At 48.1% G+C, this 17,290-nt stretch overlaps 1 protein-coding gene across 8 annotated transcripts in view; it reads left to right on the top strand.

Annotated features, from left to right (window-relative positions):
• Nucleotides 1-17,290, top strand: part of SSBP2 (single stranded DNA binding protein 2) — a 1,952,970-nt gene that overhangs the window by 410,167 nt on the left and 1,525,513 nt on the right. For all 8 annotated transcript variants that reach the window (XM_069627566.1, XM_069627564.1, XM_069627563.1 and 5 more), the window contains exon 2: nucleotides 13,657-13,729. In XM_069627566.1, the coding sequence (XP_069483667.1) occupies nucleotides 13,657-13,729 (73 nt within the window). The remainder of the gene's footprint in view (nucleotides 1-13,656; nucleotides 13,730-17,290) is intronic.

Raw genomic sequence — 17,290 nt, 5'->3', positions numbered from 1 at the left:
TGGAAAAAGACAGATTGGGCAAAACATGTCGTCAGTGACAGTACATGGATAGTATTGTTTCTGCTAGCAGCAGCAATAGGATAATAAGAGCATGTACAATATCATGGTATCGTACTCGTTATCATGGTAATTGGAATAACTCATTGAATTGTTCTCGCGTGCAGGGGTACACAACCCTAGATAATAACTTATTAGTTTAATGGCTGTTGCAGTGTGCTATCTATAGGTGTACAAATGCAGCTACTAATACTACATTCTGAGCACTTATAAAGATGTTCATGGGCGCAGAAAATCTACGACCCTGCTTTTATAGAGTGCAGAGTGGCCCACCTATGTTAAGGTATTTGTCTATAGTTCTGGCAATTGTTTCTGGTGTGTATATTTGGGCAAAGGTCACTGAATAAAGGGCTATTGGGCAAAAGTGAATATGACTGACACTGTACCTTAGGTGTGTTACCTGTTTGCTAGTAAGGATTTTGCAAGTCTGGGATAATGGATGATGGGTCTTCGGCTCGTATGCTGCTTAAGTGCTCCTTTAAGGCATATGTAACACTTCTGAAGAGAGCTACACTGCTAGAGGTTGAGAACTTGCTTTGGCACATCCATGGTGGCTGTAATATTTTGAGTTCAGTGATATCGAAGGTAACTGGGCACAAGTAGCAAGATGCTAATTTTGAATGGATTGTGTCCTCCCACGTAGTCAATCATTTTTACACGTACATCCCGTCTCCTTTCCTCCATCCCGGTGGGCATCCCCCAACATGGGCACCGTATGGTGAGCTTCCCCTTTAAATTTAGTATAGCATGAGGGGTGCAGCCTCTGGCATGGGAACGCCCCGCCGAGGACCCGCCCTCCGGCACCTCACCTAAGTCCCTTTTTTCTGAACGGATGGTGTAGGCCTGGCATTCAGTGCTGAGACTTCTTTAGCTTCCCTCTTGCTCACCATTTGTTTTTCAATTCCTATTTCACTTCCCTTCGGTGCCTCGCCTCTCCCGGTGCATGTCGGCTGCACAGGAGGAGTCACGAGATGTGCCTCTTGCGACCGTTCGTTCCCTGCTTCAGATCCCCACACACTCTGTCTTGAGTGTTTGGGGCTCGACCATCACTGGGAATCGTTTTCGGCCTGCAGCACTCTCGGTCCCAGGGCATTGAAGAGTCTGTTGTCGCAGTGGAGGGAGATCTTCCACTCTTCCTCCGCCCCACCTTATAAACTTCGTCTCCAGGGCCCCTCATCAAGACAAGTTAAGCCCTCTGTTCAGCACGGCTCCACAACATAGCAACTACTTCCCCAGGGTTCCTACGGATCAGGTTCCTCAGATTCTGGTCCTGGCAGGCCTAAGGCCTCTAAGGCTACCGGCTCCCAAGCCGAGGGGCCCGGGGGCACTTCCAGGCAGTCCGGAACAGGCCGGAGGCCTTCCAGGCTACCTGCTCCCAAGCTGAGGGGTCATGGGGCTGTACCAGGCTGTCCTCGAGAGGACAGTGAAGCTCGTCCTCTTCTTGTACTGCAGAGGGTAAGGGATCGTTGAGTGCCACCTCCAAGAGTCTGTCCTCGGCTAGATCCAGCACGGCTACCGGCACAGGTGCAGAGGGCTCCCAGCCTACCGGATCGCGCTTTGAGGTTGTGAATCAGTGCGTTACGACTACCGGCCGTCCGGCTGAGGTCTCAGCACCTACCAGAGTGGTCTCTGAGATCGACATCTCTGCTTCGGGTGCAAGACCCAAGCTGTATCATCTCGTGACTGAGGCCTCTCTTGGCTCAGGGCCTCCGTCCCTCCCACGCTGGGCATGGTGCAAGGTTTCAAAATGGCAGAGCGACACGTGGCGCAGCATGCCAGGCAGGCGGCCATCTTGAATTCAGCTAGGGGCCTGCCAGTGCTTTCGCCGGTTGAATGGGCTTTGCAGGATGATCCCAGCCCCCTTCCCTCTGGAAGCGGCAGTGGATCCTATGGTTCAGGGTTTTGGTCCCTTCAGAGGTACATCTACCCATCACAACCATACAGCTACACACACACACACCAGGCGCTTCTGCGCTTTGACCAGGAACAGAGGCCCCACGTATTGGAAAGCCAGGCCCCTACGGACCTCTGGTTTTGGAGGACTGCTTCTTAGAGTGCTTCCTCTTCCTCATGCATTCCCCTCGGATGAAGGGGCTCCTTAATGACATTATGAAGGAGCTTATCCCGCAAAGGCGCTGCCTCAGCCCCCTCCTCTGGGTACTCCTCCCATTCCTCCTGCACTGCCGGTGCTGGTCCCGCCGCCTTCTTCTGTACCACCAACACGTCCACCTCAACAGCCAATGGACCTGTCGGCGGCTCTGGAACCTGGGGGGGACCCCTCTGGCTTTGGTTAAGGCCTTTCATGGCCACCTTCAGGGCCTGGCAGAGTTGTTTGGGTTGCCTCTTCCTGAGGAAGCCCCCTGAGAGTTGGGGGTGGTAGCAGAGGTCTTGGGGAAACGCACCATGACCCGGTCTGGCATTCCCCTCCAGAAGGATGTCCTGCAGGTGCGCAAAGGGTCTGGGAGAAGTCCAGGGCCAATGCCCAGATGAACAAGAAGTTGGACAGCAGGTTTAGGCTTACTCCACCCTTATCAGCCTATTGCCCGCCCCTTTACTCTTGTGTACCTTCAGGCATACTACACCAGCCCTAGTAAGCCCAGACGCCCCCATTCCAATTCTTATTTTATTTTGTTGGGGCTATTAGCCGAAACTAGAGTCCAGATGGGGAGGAATGGCATATGAGGAGAGACACACAGCCTGTAGGTGTTTGGTCATTTGCCCACCCATTGACTGCCCATGGCCATGCAAATCCATATGGCTATCCCCACCCAGGTCCTGCTCCTTCCCGCCCAAAACATCTCCTCATGGGAACTCTGTTTAGCTCACTTTAATCAAGCATTACATTAAATTTTGCACTGGAAGTACCTGCCAGTGTTTTCTCAAAGCAGAGATTTAATGACTTAATTGGAGCTGTAAACGTGTTACTGGTGTAATAAAAATGTCTTCCCATGGTCTGCCTTCAGCCACTCGATTCAGAAGCACTATGCATGCCCTTCACGGAAGACCTGTTAAAAACAAGCATTGGCAAAACCATTGTCTTGCTTGTGTATAGGTATTATGCATTTGCCAGGCACTGCTTTTAGATGCCCAGGTACTTGCACCATTTTGCACCGGCTACCATAAATGGTCAGTAAATACCACTGCGGATGTGCTTGGCAAGTGCCTTTCCCATGCCTACAAGCCAAACTGTTGGCTTTATTTTATTTTATTTATTTTTGTATTTGTAAAGCGCTCTACATCCCACAGGCATCGAGGTGCTATTGCCAGTACGTGTTTCCTTTGTAGGACCCTTCTCTCCCGATATCACTTTGAGCCCCTAATATTTGCTCTGCAAGGTCTCCTCTCTACACCCTCCACCTTTTGGAATAGTTGCCTTTGTGGGTGTTGGGGGATCTGGTGGTCGCTCCATCGATGGCCTATGGCCTCCCATCCCAACCCCAGTTCTGTCCCTCCTCCGCTCCATATACCACCCCACCTCCCAAACTGTCCCCTCGCCTTACCTGATTTCCGCACCACCCTTTTATTGAACCAACATGTACAGTTAGTGTTTGCAGCCCCTAGAGTGGCTGCGTGTCCTGGGGGCTGACAACCACCACAGGGAGTTCTTGCCACTCTTGCATATTTGATTATCTGATGACCATAAACTGGTTAATAGGGTGGACATGTTGGGGGGGCGTGGCTAGCGAGCCATGTAGGAGGACGTGCTTTCTCTAAAGCTCCTTCAGATCTGAACATTATCAGATCTAAACCTGCATGAATATGGACACGGAAGGCACCACTATTGAAGTAAAGAGTGTGTGATGCTCCTGGGCACAGGAAGTTATATTGGTGCATCGAGGAACGGAGCAGCTGACTTGGATAAAACCGAAGCAAAGTGCGGAGAATCATATGCGGCAGTGGAGAAAATGGAGCCCGCGTGAGAACAAAGAGGAAAGCAGCTGACTCGAGCAGATCGCGTGCCCGACTGCAAAGAGACCGAAATAAGCTGCGGCGTGGGTGCCCTTAACAGAAACTGTCAGCAAGAGAGCAAGGCACCCCGTGCGTGCAGCAAGAAGTAAATGAAGCTCATCACCTGATGCGGAGGACGGACAATATAAGGTCTGTAGAAATGTTCGGCTGGTAACACTGCGGAACTAGAACTTGCGGCGCCCCAGGGGCCGAGGGAACATTGTTGCAATAACACGGCGAATTGAGGCGGGTGGACCTAACGTACGACGCCCGGACCTCGAGAGACGAATGAAGAGAGTGCAACATAGGGGATACATTGTATACATTTATATCCAGCAACACCAAACCTGAGCAGGGCTACAGCGCTGTGCAGGGCCCGGCATTCAGCAGAAGGGGCTGGTAATCAAGCCACGGTAAAGAGGAGCACACAGGCATGGCATAGAGAGGCGCTCTGCAGCAGGTTGTGTAGGGTGACCGCACTGTGCATTGGGGACCTTAAGTAGCGGAGGTTGCACATTACTGAAGCGGATTGCTTGGAATAGACTTATGGAATGAATAACACTGTCAGGTGGAGATGAATAGCCTGCTGAAGTGCCCAATGTTACAACAATAACCAAAACAGCTGCACACGCACACAGTGGGAAACCAGAATTGCCAGTGCACAACTACGTGGGAGGATACAATCCACTCCAGGCACAGACTCAGTAGCACAAGGAACCCCCCAATTTAGCCCACCCAGGTCCCATTGCCAACCAGGGACCAACTCGATGGAAGCCAAAGACCACACGCTGTGGGGCTCGTACACACAAGCCCAGAAACATTAAGATGGCCAATAAACGTCCTAAACAAAGGGCAAACAACCTACGCTTGATGAATATGCCACAACACCATCGGTGGCAGAGGGGGCCAAGTGCAAGACGAGAACCCCCACCTTGGGCACAGATGCCACGAGCAAAGACCAGGAGATCCTCGTAGCAATCGCAGACCTGAAAGTGGCTTGGGAAACCAAACTGGAATTGTCCATGGTCGAACTGAAGGTGGCACTGGAGCTCAAAGTTGGGGCAGTGTAGGAGGAGGTGAATCTCCTCCGGCAAGATGTCAGAGCGCTAGCAGAACGGACAGCGACTTAGAGAAGGAAGTGGCCCCGAATACAGCTGCATGTGCATGCCACAAATCCGAGCTCCAAGTCTTAGAACAACGCGTGGGCAACCTGGAAAGTAGGGCGGAGGAGGCGGAAGGACACGCCCGAAAGAACAACATACATATTGTGGGATTGCCTGAAGAAGCCGAGGGACCCAACCCCATGGAGTACATCGAAACAATGCTGTTGCAAGAGATAACCGGAGGAGCGCTGACCCAGGGGTTCGCCGTGGAATGAGCGCATAGGGCCCTGACGAGGAAGCCTCCACTGGGAGCCCCCCCCCTAGGCCGGTAATTGCCAAGATCCTGAACTATTGAGACCGGGAAAAAATCCTAGAACATTTCCGGAAGAGAGGAACGATACAAATGGTGTCGACAAACATAACGGCATACCCGGATTACACCCTGCAGGTGCAATGCAGACGCATGAACTTTGGTGCAGTGAAGAGAAGACTGCGAGAAGCAGGCTACAAGTACATGCTGATCTACCCTGCAAAACTGAAAGTTTTCCACAAAAACAGAACACTGTTTTTCGATACCCCGGAGGATGCAACAGAATGGCTGGATACGCAGAGCTGTCCCCAGGAATCGGGTATCCAGAATCCAGAAGGAAGATGTCGCAGATGAGTAGCATGGAGACTGCGGTACCTAGGGTGTCGCAGTCTCAGACACTGGGACTAGAATATAGGATAAGATACAGTCTGCCGGAAGAGAGCGGCCAGGGCTGTATACATATGGTCCTTGAGTACGGGAACTTAGTTAAAGGAGTAGGAGCCTAACGGAACCAGCCCTCACACCCCCACGTACAGACCAGTTAGGTTACTGGCAGATTGGTGACACCCTGCTGGGCTCCTGATCTCGGCATCCCGAGGCAGGACCAAACGCGGGGGAGTCTGAAATCCAGGGATGGAGCTGGGCACCAGTTGGGGACGGTTAGGAAGGGCGGAGGGAAGGGGTTGTGTGCAGTGTATTATAGTTGAGGAAGGAGGGGAAGGGGGTTAGTTGGGGAGTTTATGTTGGAAGAGGGAGGGGTACGAGCCCAATTTCATGCCAAACCAGACTCGAGAGGAAACCCGGGAGAGGAGGAGGAGGGACAAACCACACATGGCAATGGGTAGCCTTAGAATTGTAGCCTGGAATGTGAGAGGCCTCAACAGTTATCTGAAGAGGAATAAAGTAATGATGTATCTGAGAAGGTTGAAAGTTGACATGGCATTATTACAGGAAACCCTTCTTACTAAGGAGAAACTGGAGGTGGTCAAGAGAAAGTGGAGAGGGTCCACCGCAGGAGCCACATACTCTGCTTATGCAAGGGGGTGGTCACGTGAGTGGCACCTCATGTACAATATCAGTTGCTTCAGTCCACAGCAGACCCAGGTGGCAGAATGACAGTGGTGCTGGAGATTCTGGAAAACAGAGAAGTCAGCATCATAAACTCATACGCCCCTAACCAAGACACGTCAGCCTATTTTAGGGCCCTATACGGTAAAATTAGCCCCCTACTGTGTGGTGCGATTATATGGGGAGGGGATTTTAACTGTACATTACACTCCAACATGGATAGGTCAGACAGTAAACTAGATAGACCCACCCCAGCTGCAAGAGCATTACAGGCCCTGCTGAGAGACTTTGAACTAGAAGATATCTGGAGACAGCTACACCCAGAAGACAGGCAGTACTCACATTACGCTGCCCCACACAACCTGCACACGAGACTTGATTATATGTTTGTTGCCCCAGAGTTGGTTGGATAAATGATAGGCTTGGAATATAAGGCCAGAGTGCTTTTGGACCATTCCCCCTTGGTCTTAGAGTGGAGGCATCAGCCCCCTAGAGCAAGAATCCCGACATGGACGCTCAGAGCCGATGCCCTGCAGGACTCCGGATTCCGTGAGGACTTAAGGGAGGCGATCATTGGGTACTTTGATATTAATACAGGAAGTGTGCAGTCAGAAGGAACCTTATGGGAGGCGTTTAAAGTGGTAGTATGGGGCGCAGCCATATCCAAATCCAGAGGGCTCCAAGGGGGCATAGAGTTCGAGCTACAGGAGACAGAGAAGGAGCTGGAAGAAATAATGCAGCGGGGGAGCACCTCACAGGAGGATGCCGAACGGGCGAAGCTGTTACAACAAACTAGCAGGGAGCACTGGGACAGACTATGTAAACTGAACTATAAAAAATATATCGAAAGGCAACATGCGGGGGGAGACAAACCAGGAAGGCTGCTGGCATGGTTATACAAAAATAAAACACCACAAGTAGTGGTCAGGGAGATAAAGGGGGAAGAAGGCCAGACCTGGGATACCCAGGAGGGAGTCAATGAGGTTTAAACTCCTTTGAGGACAGAGGGGAGGAGATGGGCCGAGAGATTCAGGAAACATTGGAAGACATAGGATTGCCCAAACTAAACGATCAGGAATGGGAGGACCTTGATGCCCCAATCACATTAGAAGAATTATAGACAGTGATTCCGCACCTATCCACGTGTAAGGCCCCGGGGTTAGACGGGCTCCCAAGGGAATTCTATGAGACATATAAGCAGGAGGTACTCCCCCCGCTGCTTGCCATGCTGAATGAGGCGTTTGAACGAGGGAGGCTGCCAGAGTCCCTGAGGGAGGCGGTGGTCATTCCGCTCCTAAAACCGGGCAAGCCAAGCACGGATTGTCGGTCATATAGACCCCTATCGATGCTCAACCAAGACAGCAAAATCCTCACAGCTACGCTGGCAAATAAGCTTAAACGAGTTATTGGCAAATTGATACACCCCGATCAAACAGGCTACGTTCCAGGCAGGAATATAACCGACAATCATAGGATACTCCACCACATTATTGAACAGACAGAGAAGGACCCAGGCGACATGGTAATAGTCTCGTTGGATGCCATTAAGGTCTTCGACTCTGTGAGATGGCCGTGGTTGCTAGCGGCTCTGAAAGAATATGGGATCGCGCCGGGGTACCTGAGGTGGGTCAAAATGGTATATAGCTCCCCAATTGCTAGGGTTAAAACTGGCGCAATAATCTCAGACAAATGGCAACTCAGAAGGGGCACTAGACAGGGCTGCCCCTGGTTGCCCATGCTGTACATTCTTGCCTTGGAATCACTGGCAGTCTGCCACAGACAACAGTATGGGGAGATAGGGATCCCGACAAAGAGAGGATCGCGCCTCATATCACTGTACGCCCATGACATACTGCTATACTTGCGCTTCCCAGAAGAAAACCTACAATATGTCCTGGAGGTGATGGAACTCTAGGCCACCCTCTCGGGCATAGTGGTAAACCCCAAGAAATCAAGCATGTTCCCTTTGGGTAGATACAGGTGGGCCCCGCATAGGAACCTACCGGTCTTGCCGATACCCTGGCAGACCAGGACATTCCGATACTTCGGAATCGACATATATCACACGGCCGAGGAGGAACACAAATACAACACGGAAAGGGCAGTGGAGGGCATTAAGAATAGCATGGGGTCTTGGTCCACGTTACCCCTGGACATGGTGGGTAGGGCGGCTTTGATCAAGATGATGGTCCTGCCGAGACTGCTACATTTTCTTTTACGAACATCCCGTATATGCTCCCCAAACGTTTTTTTGCGAAACTCCACAGCTTATGCAGGGGCTTTATATGGCATAACTCCAGGAACAGGGTGGCCCTTTGGAAGTTACAAAACTCGTGTGACAGGCGGAGTATAAACCTACCGAACGTCAAGTTATACTACCTGGCGGGACAGCTCCAGTATGTGGCCAGGTGGTTGTCCGAAGAAGAGACGGCCGAAGCCAGGCTATTGTACAAGGACACCGCCCCCTTTTTTTCTAAGCGAGGTGGTGTGGTTGCCTAAATCCAAGCTGCAAGGAAGGGCGAGACTGCTGTTACTGGGCTGGGAAATTTGGAGCAAAGCATGACAAATGGTGGGAATCCCTACCCCATGCTCCCTGCAGCTGCCCCTAGTGGTGCTATGTGGGGAGGACTTGCAAATGGTAAAAGGGATCCACAGATACTGGGAACCGATGGGCCTCACGACCCTCAGAGATGTATGCCAGGAGGGGGAGGCACTAGACTTCAAGAGATTGATGGAGGATGCCGGGGTGCACAAAGGCCAATATATTACCTATACAAGAATTATCAGACAGGTGCGAGAAAGGTGGCCTGAGGCAGTGCTAGCGGAGCAACCCGATGCAGTCATTGAGACGATGTACGATATCTCGGAGGGTGGGCACGAAATTTCCCACATATATGAACTATTGATGATTAGGGTGGGCAAGGAGTTGCTCCAACTGAGGCGGGACTGGGAGGAGAAGGTGGGAGAACCTAAGCTGGATGGACAATGGGATAGGGCTCACAAGAAGGTGTCCCGAAACACAAGGCTACAGCAGATCCAGTTGTATGTTACTCACAGGGCATATATGACCCCTAGCAAAATCGCCACGTTTGGAAGTTCAGAGACACAGAAATGCCCAAGGTGCGGGGAGGTCGAAGCTGGGATGATATACATGTTTTGGGCTTGCCCGGAGGTGGGTAGATTGTGGACAGAGGTTAAGCAACGCCTAGCTGAAAAGGGGATCACACTGGAGGTGGAGTCAGCTTGAACATGCATGCTGGGGGTTTTTGCCAGACCACGCAACCTGAAGCACATTAGTAAGATGAAGGACCTGGCCTACATCCTGGCCAAAAAGAGAATTGCAATGGGTTGGAAGGCAGCCCAACGACCCAGGATAGAGACGTGGTGGGCTGACCTCCTGATGTGGGCAGATGCAGAAACGGCGGCTTGGTATGAAGCAATCAGTAGGGGAGAGGAGGGGGAAGCGGGACCCCTGATAGCATGGAGACAACTGGTGGCCACGATGGTGGGACCAATGTCCTCAATGTTTGTAATGTTTGGAGTGTTGTTAATAAAAATAATAAAAACATTTTAAAATAAAAAATCAGGTGGACATGTTGATCAGATCAACTTGTTAAACAGTCTTATGACCAGTTTCTGATGACCAGGTGCTATGCCGATTATCTGGATGGTAAGCAATGGACACATTAACATGGGAAACTCGTAAAGGTAAATGCAGTGAGTAGGGATGGAGTATGCGATAGTTTGTCCTGGTCTGAGTAACGTTATTTTTGATCATTCTACACTGACTCTACAGCCATGCAAATTTAAACACTGTTATAAGCACCTACCCAGGCAGGCAGTTTCTAGTGCTTGCAGAGAAATTCTCAATTTAGTGCGTGGTTGCACGTTGGGTTTGTTGTGCTGAGGCGTTCCTTTGAAGCGTGAAGCCTGATTGTCTGTTGGGTGTAACTGTGACCGGACATACTCCCAAAGAGATGCATCTAGGCTTGTCCAGCCAACTGCAAAGTGACCAATCCCAGACTGGACAGTGTGCAAGGCAAACAAGGAGGACACAACATCTAATGTGTGGGCCATCCCTCATAGTGCCCTACTTGCCTGGTCACATTCTGAGGTTGCGGGTCTAATGGGTGGGAATGTTGCAATATATTGTTTGAGTGCACAGCTCAGGCTTCTGTATTTCTTACTCATTTTCAAGACTACTAGATTTAAGGCGACAGTGGTTGAGAAGACATTTTATCTGCAATACTATAAAATCTCTTTGTTTCAGAGGCAATTTTGTTTCGTCTAGTGTTGATGGATGTTTTGTATATGATTTATGTGAGTATATTATTGCCTCTTTTAAGCGTTTGGAAAGAAACATTTAATTCAGCCTTTTTATTAAAAAGTATGACATTGGGTGAATATTCCATATTTGAAGTAACTATTTTATATCCAAGTATTTTGTACTGTATTGTAATTTTGTTTGTAAATTGTGTGAACCGAAATAAAGTATTATACAGTAATTCGAGAGCATGAGCAAAAGTCTAACAATTACCAAATTAACCCGATATAGGAGAATCATATAAACAGAATAGCCCTGATTTGAGAAAGGCCAAGGAAGGCCGAAACATGTGTTATCTAAAGGGCAACTCATTAAAACATGTGTTGATATGACTGGGCGCAGAATCCTGGATCTTTATTTTCGTGTGTTTCATAGTCTTTTTTTAACAGTATGCACCTCTGGTTTTGACATGCTGGCTGCTGAAATTCTACAGACATACAGCTACAAGCATTTTATGTCATTGATTGTCAGCTTGGACTCGTTCATGAAAGGGCCTGTTGTGTATTAAGCTGTCTGGACTGGGTCTACTGCGTTGGGTTCAGCACAAGAAGCTCTATTTATTTCTCCTAAGAAGGGCTGCACCTTCTTCCAGTGAACAGGAACACTCGCTGGGAGGTCCCCCGAGAACAGGTTCTTCAAAAACATAGGTGCTTCCAAAACAGGCCTGTCAACAAAATGACCACCTCACACCAGGATGCTGATTACTGCATACCTTTCGATTTAGGCAGATCGAGGATGGGGCCAGAGTTGGAGTATCAACTAGGAGAGCCTCAGTCCACTGAGGGGCTTTGCAAAAGGGCTCTCAAGCTTCCTGTGACCTCCTCACTTCCTGCAGACAAGGCATTCTGAGTATGACATCAGAAGCCAAAGGACACCTGTTACAGCAGTCAGGTTGGATCCTTAAGTTTGCTGTGGACCATTCCGCTGTACCATTGTACCGATAAAAAGGGGAAAGCCCTAATGCTTCTCGAAGAATGATTCACCTTGAACCTTTTGGGGGCTATAGTCTGTCCCAAAGTGCCCTTCCATTGAGGTGAAGACAGAGCTTTATGAATAGTACATCTCTGCTCCCTAACTATCTATCCCAAGGGCTTATTTGGGATGACCAGCTGGCTGGACAAGACCTATTGCAACTGAGACACTGGTCCCCAGGACCTGCTAAATGGTGGTGACCGAACTCTGCAAGTGACCTCCACAAACTCATCTGGTTGGGAAGGGCCGAAGAAAGGTCTCCACTTGCCAAAGAGACTCTAGACTGAGTCTCATTGAATGCAAAGCCCCAAAGGCAGACCAAAGCCTGCTTCCCTGCTTCCACCTTGAGAATAAGTTTGAGCAGGCTTAACCATACACTACTAATTTCAAGCTGATATAAGACCTGCAGTATTGCCTATGGCATGCCAAGTACTTCAAACCGCTTAACTGCTCTTCGAGCTATCCAGAAGCCGACTCAACCCATTGAAGCAGATAACCTAGACTCAACCCGATTATCGCTAGACTCCTTGGAAGCAACAAACTCGCCTTGTTTCGACCAGCGACTTGATTCAATGGAAGCATTGTCTCAACCCGTCTCGAATGCCGACTCGGCCCAGCAGACTCATTGACTCGACGCAGACTCGAATCGCTGAAAGACAGTCTCAAACTGTCTCAGTGCCAACTCGCCATTGGGAAAGCACGATAAGACTGTGTCAACGGCGGATCGATTACAGTGATGCACCTAGAATACCAGCTCGACACAGTTGGCCCCAGAGATATTGGCCCCAGAAGTATTTGAAGCAGCCCTATCCTCCTGGTCCTCCTTAAAGGACCATAGTTAGTTTTAAGCCCTCCTTGCCTTTTTGAAAAACTTATTCAATACATTTTGCAGCTGAACTCTTTTCCTGAGTCCCTAGTCTATAAACCCAGAGTGCACCGTTATTCTTAATTCTGCTTTCGCTGTGTTTTCTCTTACAGGGGTGGGACAGGATGGTTTTATTAATTAGTTGCATTTTTGATGATTAATTAAAGAGCCTGTTTTTCTAGAGCCTTGTTTGGACATGTCTTTTATTTAGGTATCTCCGTACTACCGTTTGTGTTGCTTCTGTACCATCTCACACCCCTCTTGAAGAATGTTGCCTGTCCTAGGCCCACATTATAAAAAGAGGCCCAGGAGGTATACCTACAGGGCTGTTCCTATTTTACCTTTATGGCTAGGGTCACTGCGGCTTGCTTTAGTAGTAGTGTCGGACTGAGTAGGAGCGTTAAGCACTACACATACCTTTTACTCCTGCAGATAAGTAGTCATTTCGTCACACAGCCTCCACTAAAACATGATTAGGGCTTTTCAAGTGCGATGCCCTTCTTGAAAACCCCCAGTCATTATTTAGTAATCATCTTTCTTTTTTTGTTTGTGGAGTTGGACAACCTGATTTTGTCCCACCCTTTTGTTCTGTGTTGAATTCACCTTTTTAAAAACTTTTTTAGTATTGCCTGCATTCTGTACTGCTTCCACACAGCTATAATAGAGGTACTGCTGTAAACGTTCTTCCAGACATGAGTGGAAGTGCTGCTATGCTGTCCTATTGTACACCACTCATCTATAGCGATGGGACATTGTGTACTGTTGTAATTCCCAGATTGCAATGCTTCCAAGAACGAGAAATCACATTATTTTAAGATGACTCGAGTCCATTTTGTATCCGTGAAGCACAGTGGATGAAATCAAGTGGGAAGTGCAGTTTATTTATTAAGGTCTGTAATTCAAAATACTGTAATGTCCATTACAAATGCCGGTCTCCACTATAAGAGATGTTTTGAGCTAAAGGTTAGATGATCCTTCCAATCACTCACATTCATTTGTCTTCTTCCAGGTTAGCGCTTTATGTATATGAATACCTGCTGCATGTAGGAGCCCAGAAATCTGCGCAGACCTTTCTGTCCGAGGTAACTATGGCTTTTCATATTAATGACCCGCAGTAAGAATGATTGTTCTTCTTGTAATTCGATATTAGGAGCATGTTAATAAAAAAGAGCCAACTACTTCGAAAAATTAGCATTACATCTTCTTTTAATAATTTTTCCTTGCTCATGTTGACCAATCCACAGTACCTGGGGCAGCAGAGTTAGTATTGGCTGTATTGATGGATTTTTGAGGTGGTGACAAATTTCCGTTTCTCTGCACGAGTGATATTAAATCGGAGCACTGTTCGAATAACATACAGCACTGCACACACTCTGAAAGAATGTTAACATGTAAGGTCGCATCTAGATGAGGTTCACATGCCAGTCTCCTATAGAAAAATAGAATCCAAGGGCTTAGGGTAACTATCCTCGAAGGGATCACGTTCAGATTTCAGTATTTTACAACGCAGTGGGGATAGTAATGCCATCTGTATCCTTTGAGCACAGGACTTTGTTTCCTAAACTGGATGTCTGTCTTTTTCGTGTCCCGATCTTAGTCTTCTTTGCTCAGGTTTCTACGCTTTTGCAGCTGGTATTCCGAGCTAGCTCTTCGGAACCGGCTACCCAAGAATGACGGTATGAGTTTTTGTTTGCAGCAGAGGGCACATTCATTCCTTGAACTCCTTTCCCAGTCGACCTCCCTTAAATGGTACACTTTTTCAAAATATTGATTGGACAATGGGGGTCCTAATTCACAGAATCGTTTTGTAATGGCACAATCCCATTGGAAAACTCTCTGTGAATCAGGCCCTGGGAGTTTACTTTACTTTTGCAGCTTTTGATTTCGAACATTAGGTCACCAGCGCAGTGGCTATTAGGTGAAAAGAGGGTAAGCTAGATGCAGTGTGGGATGTAGGGAGTCCTTACTGGAAGTGAAGCAACCCAGTGCTCATTGAAGATGAAGACAATCTGACATGGTTTATGCTGAGAAAAGATGTGTAGTGGAAGAGTGAGATAATTGGGGAGGGGTGGAGACTGCTTAGCCCTTTGTCCATTCAGCGGTTCTCTTCTGCTAACAATTGACAAGGAAAAGACCCTCCCAGTGCCTTTTCTGCAGGTATGGTCAGCTAAGAACATAATTTTCTCTTGATTTCTCTAACAACGGTAGAAAGTTAAATTCAGTGGTAACCACATATCCAGAGTTTGAAATGAGCAGGGAAGTAACAGGATCCGAGTTCCATGGCTTTTCGTTTTTTACTCTTAATAGTTGCTTTTTACAATCATTGCTACAGTCCAGAGACTGTCACTTTCGCAGGTCAAACATGCTCTTTGAAGCTAATAACTTTACAAAAAACAGTGTACACAATCTTGTTTAGTGCTTGTTTCTAGCACCTCGTTGTGTGTCTAGAACTGCAGACATCTCCCACTCTGCCTAAATACAGATATTTAATCCCCCACTGCATCTTCCAGAGAAAAAGGGACAGCTTAAAAAAAAAAGTATTCTGCTACAGAGACAGATTGCCTTCATTTTGTCATTTTAGGAGCGCTAGTCAATCAATGGATTCTACCATAAAAGTCATATCTGCCAATCACACACACTTTCAGGCAGTGCTCTGTTTTAAAAACTGGTGTTGGTGGATTCCACCCAATTGGGGCCGCCCGCCATTGGGTGTATAATTAAACTTGCCAACAACCAATATGACACCCCACGTACACTTGCTGCCTGGCATCGGCCATTGGCATGCCAACCGCATGTTGGCTGTGATTGGAGTATACATTTCGAAAGTGCCCCAGCCAATTGGGTTAATAAAATGTGTAAGCCTGTTTTTGGTCGACAATCCTGCTACAATTCTCCTAGCAGCCTACAAATTGGAGGGATAAATCTTGACTACTTCATTAAGGTGCCTTGCAAGCATGCCTAGCATCTAAGTTATGTTTTTTACATTGGCCTCTTTTAGAAGAAAAATGGGAATTACTTTGAAAGTAAACCGTTTCATTGTTAAGTGTATATCCTAAAAGCCTGGTGGCAGCTAGGTTTAATTGACCCAACAGTCGATCTGGTTTGATATGATGACCTTTGTGAAAATAGTTGTATATTGCCTAAGCCAGCTGATGTAATTTTATTATTCAACTATTTTTCCAGTGTCCTCTAACAGTTGTAGAAGTGCTGCTGTCTGGGGCACGAGTTTCACCCAAAACAAACTGTTGGGTCCAGTCAAATAAGCTCAATTTTTCTCTTGGTAAGGTTTTACACCTTCCCAGGAAGACAGGATAAACCCCCAGGGGGTTAAGATGGCAACCAATGTTTTAAAGGAGACCCTGCCAGTACAATGGGGAGTTCACAACAGGGAGGTGAATACTGGCCTCTTTGATGTAATACATACCGGCAGGTGGGACGTTTACGGTAGCACAGGAGAGAAGTTACAAGGGCTTCCACCATCTTTGATTTTCCTAGGTTAGGCACACTTCTGGTGCCCCTCCTCCCTAGCTCCTACAGATAGGGCACTCTGGGAGCTGACATAAGAAGGCAACGCTCTGGTTACAACAGCAGAACTTGGACCCTTACAAAAAGCTTGAAATGGACCAATCTGCTGTGGCAAATTTGGTAGACCACTGCCTCACGCTTAGGTTAATCCTTTTTGAACTTCATAAAAAGGTGGAATTTGTTGGACCTTAATTAGGATACACTCTGCCCAAAGTCATTTGCATTGAGGTAAAGACAAATGTTTCCAAAGAAAAAGCAAGACCTTTCTCTCAGTCACTCGAGGGGGACATTTGAAGCGACCTTCTCTTTGTACAAGGCCTGCCTGCTGCCTGGACACTGGTAGCCAGGACTCTGCCTATTGCACGTGACAGCCCTGCAAGTGCTCTTGGCCAACCTTCCTGGCTGGGAAGGACAGAAGGACTCCCCTTTGCTTGGAGACTCTGGACAGGGCCTCACAGCACTCCAAGGAGTTGCTGCTGGAACAGATGCATCTGCTGCTTGGACACTGGTACTGAGGACTGTGCTTGCTGAAGTGGCAAACCTACAGGTGTCCATGGCAAGCTTCCTGGTTGGAAAGGGCAGAAGGACTCCCCTTTTCTGAGACAATGAACGGGGCCTCACAGCAATCTGGAAAAAAAAGTTGCCTTTCGTTCTTGCCACAATTCCGAAATTCTTTGATCTTTTGCAAGCTATGCTAACCCGTATATCGCCTACCAAGCATCTTCGAGTCAAGTGCCATTGCTGCTTGTTGATTGCATTGTGTTGCTGAACCCAGACACACCAGGTCAACTAACCTTGAACTGGATTAGACACACTGGAACATGGCAAGAAGCCTGGCTTAATGCTGTCGAGCCTCAGAAAGAAGATATTAAGACATCTTAGGTGGTGCGGTCTCTGTGGCCTTGTGCTATGGACCCCAATTACAATTAAAACCTCACTCTTTACCTTTTTAAAAGACATATACTTTAGCATTTCTGCATACCCCTGCCTGAACCCAGAGTACCCAATTCATCCAAAAGCCTGCCTTTGCTTTGTATTTGTTTACAGGGGTGGGTTATTAGGTGGATTAAGTTTAGTTTGACCCTTCAGCCCATGCTACTTTAAGGAAGCGAAGGAGG

This window comes from Ambystoma mexicanum, chromosome 6p, assembly GCF_040938575.1.
Source record: "Ambystoma mexicanum isolate Mex_15411 chromosome 6p, UKY_AmexF1_1, whole genome shotgun sequence".
Taxonomy (NCBI): domain Eukaryota; kingdom Metazoa; phylum Chordata; class Amphibia; order Caudata; family Ambystomatidae; genus Ambystoma; species Ambystoma mexicanum.
Note: the sequence above shows the minus strand (reverse complement) of the source record. Positions and strands in the feature narration are given on the sequence as shown.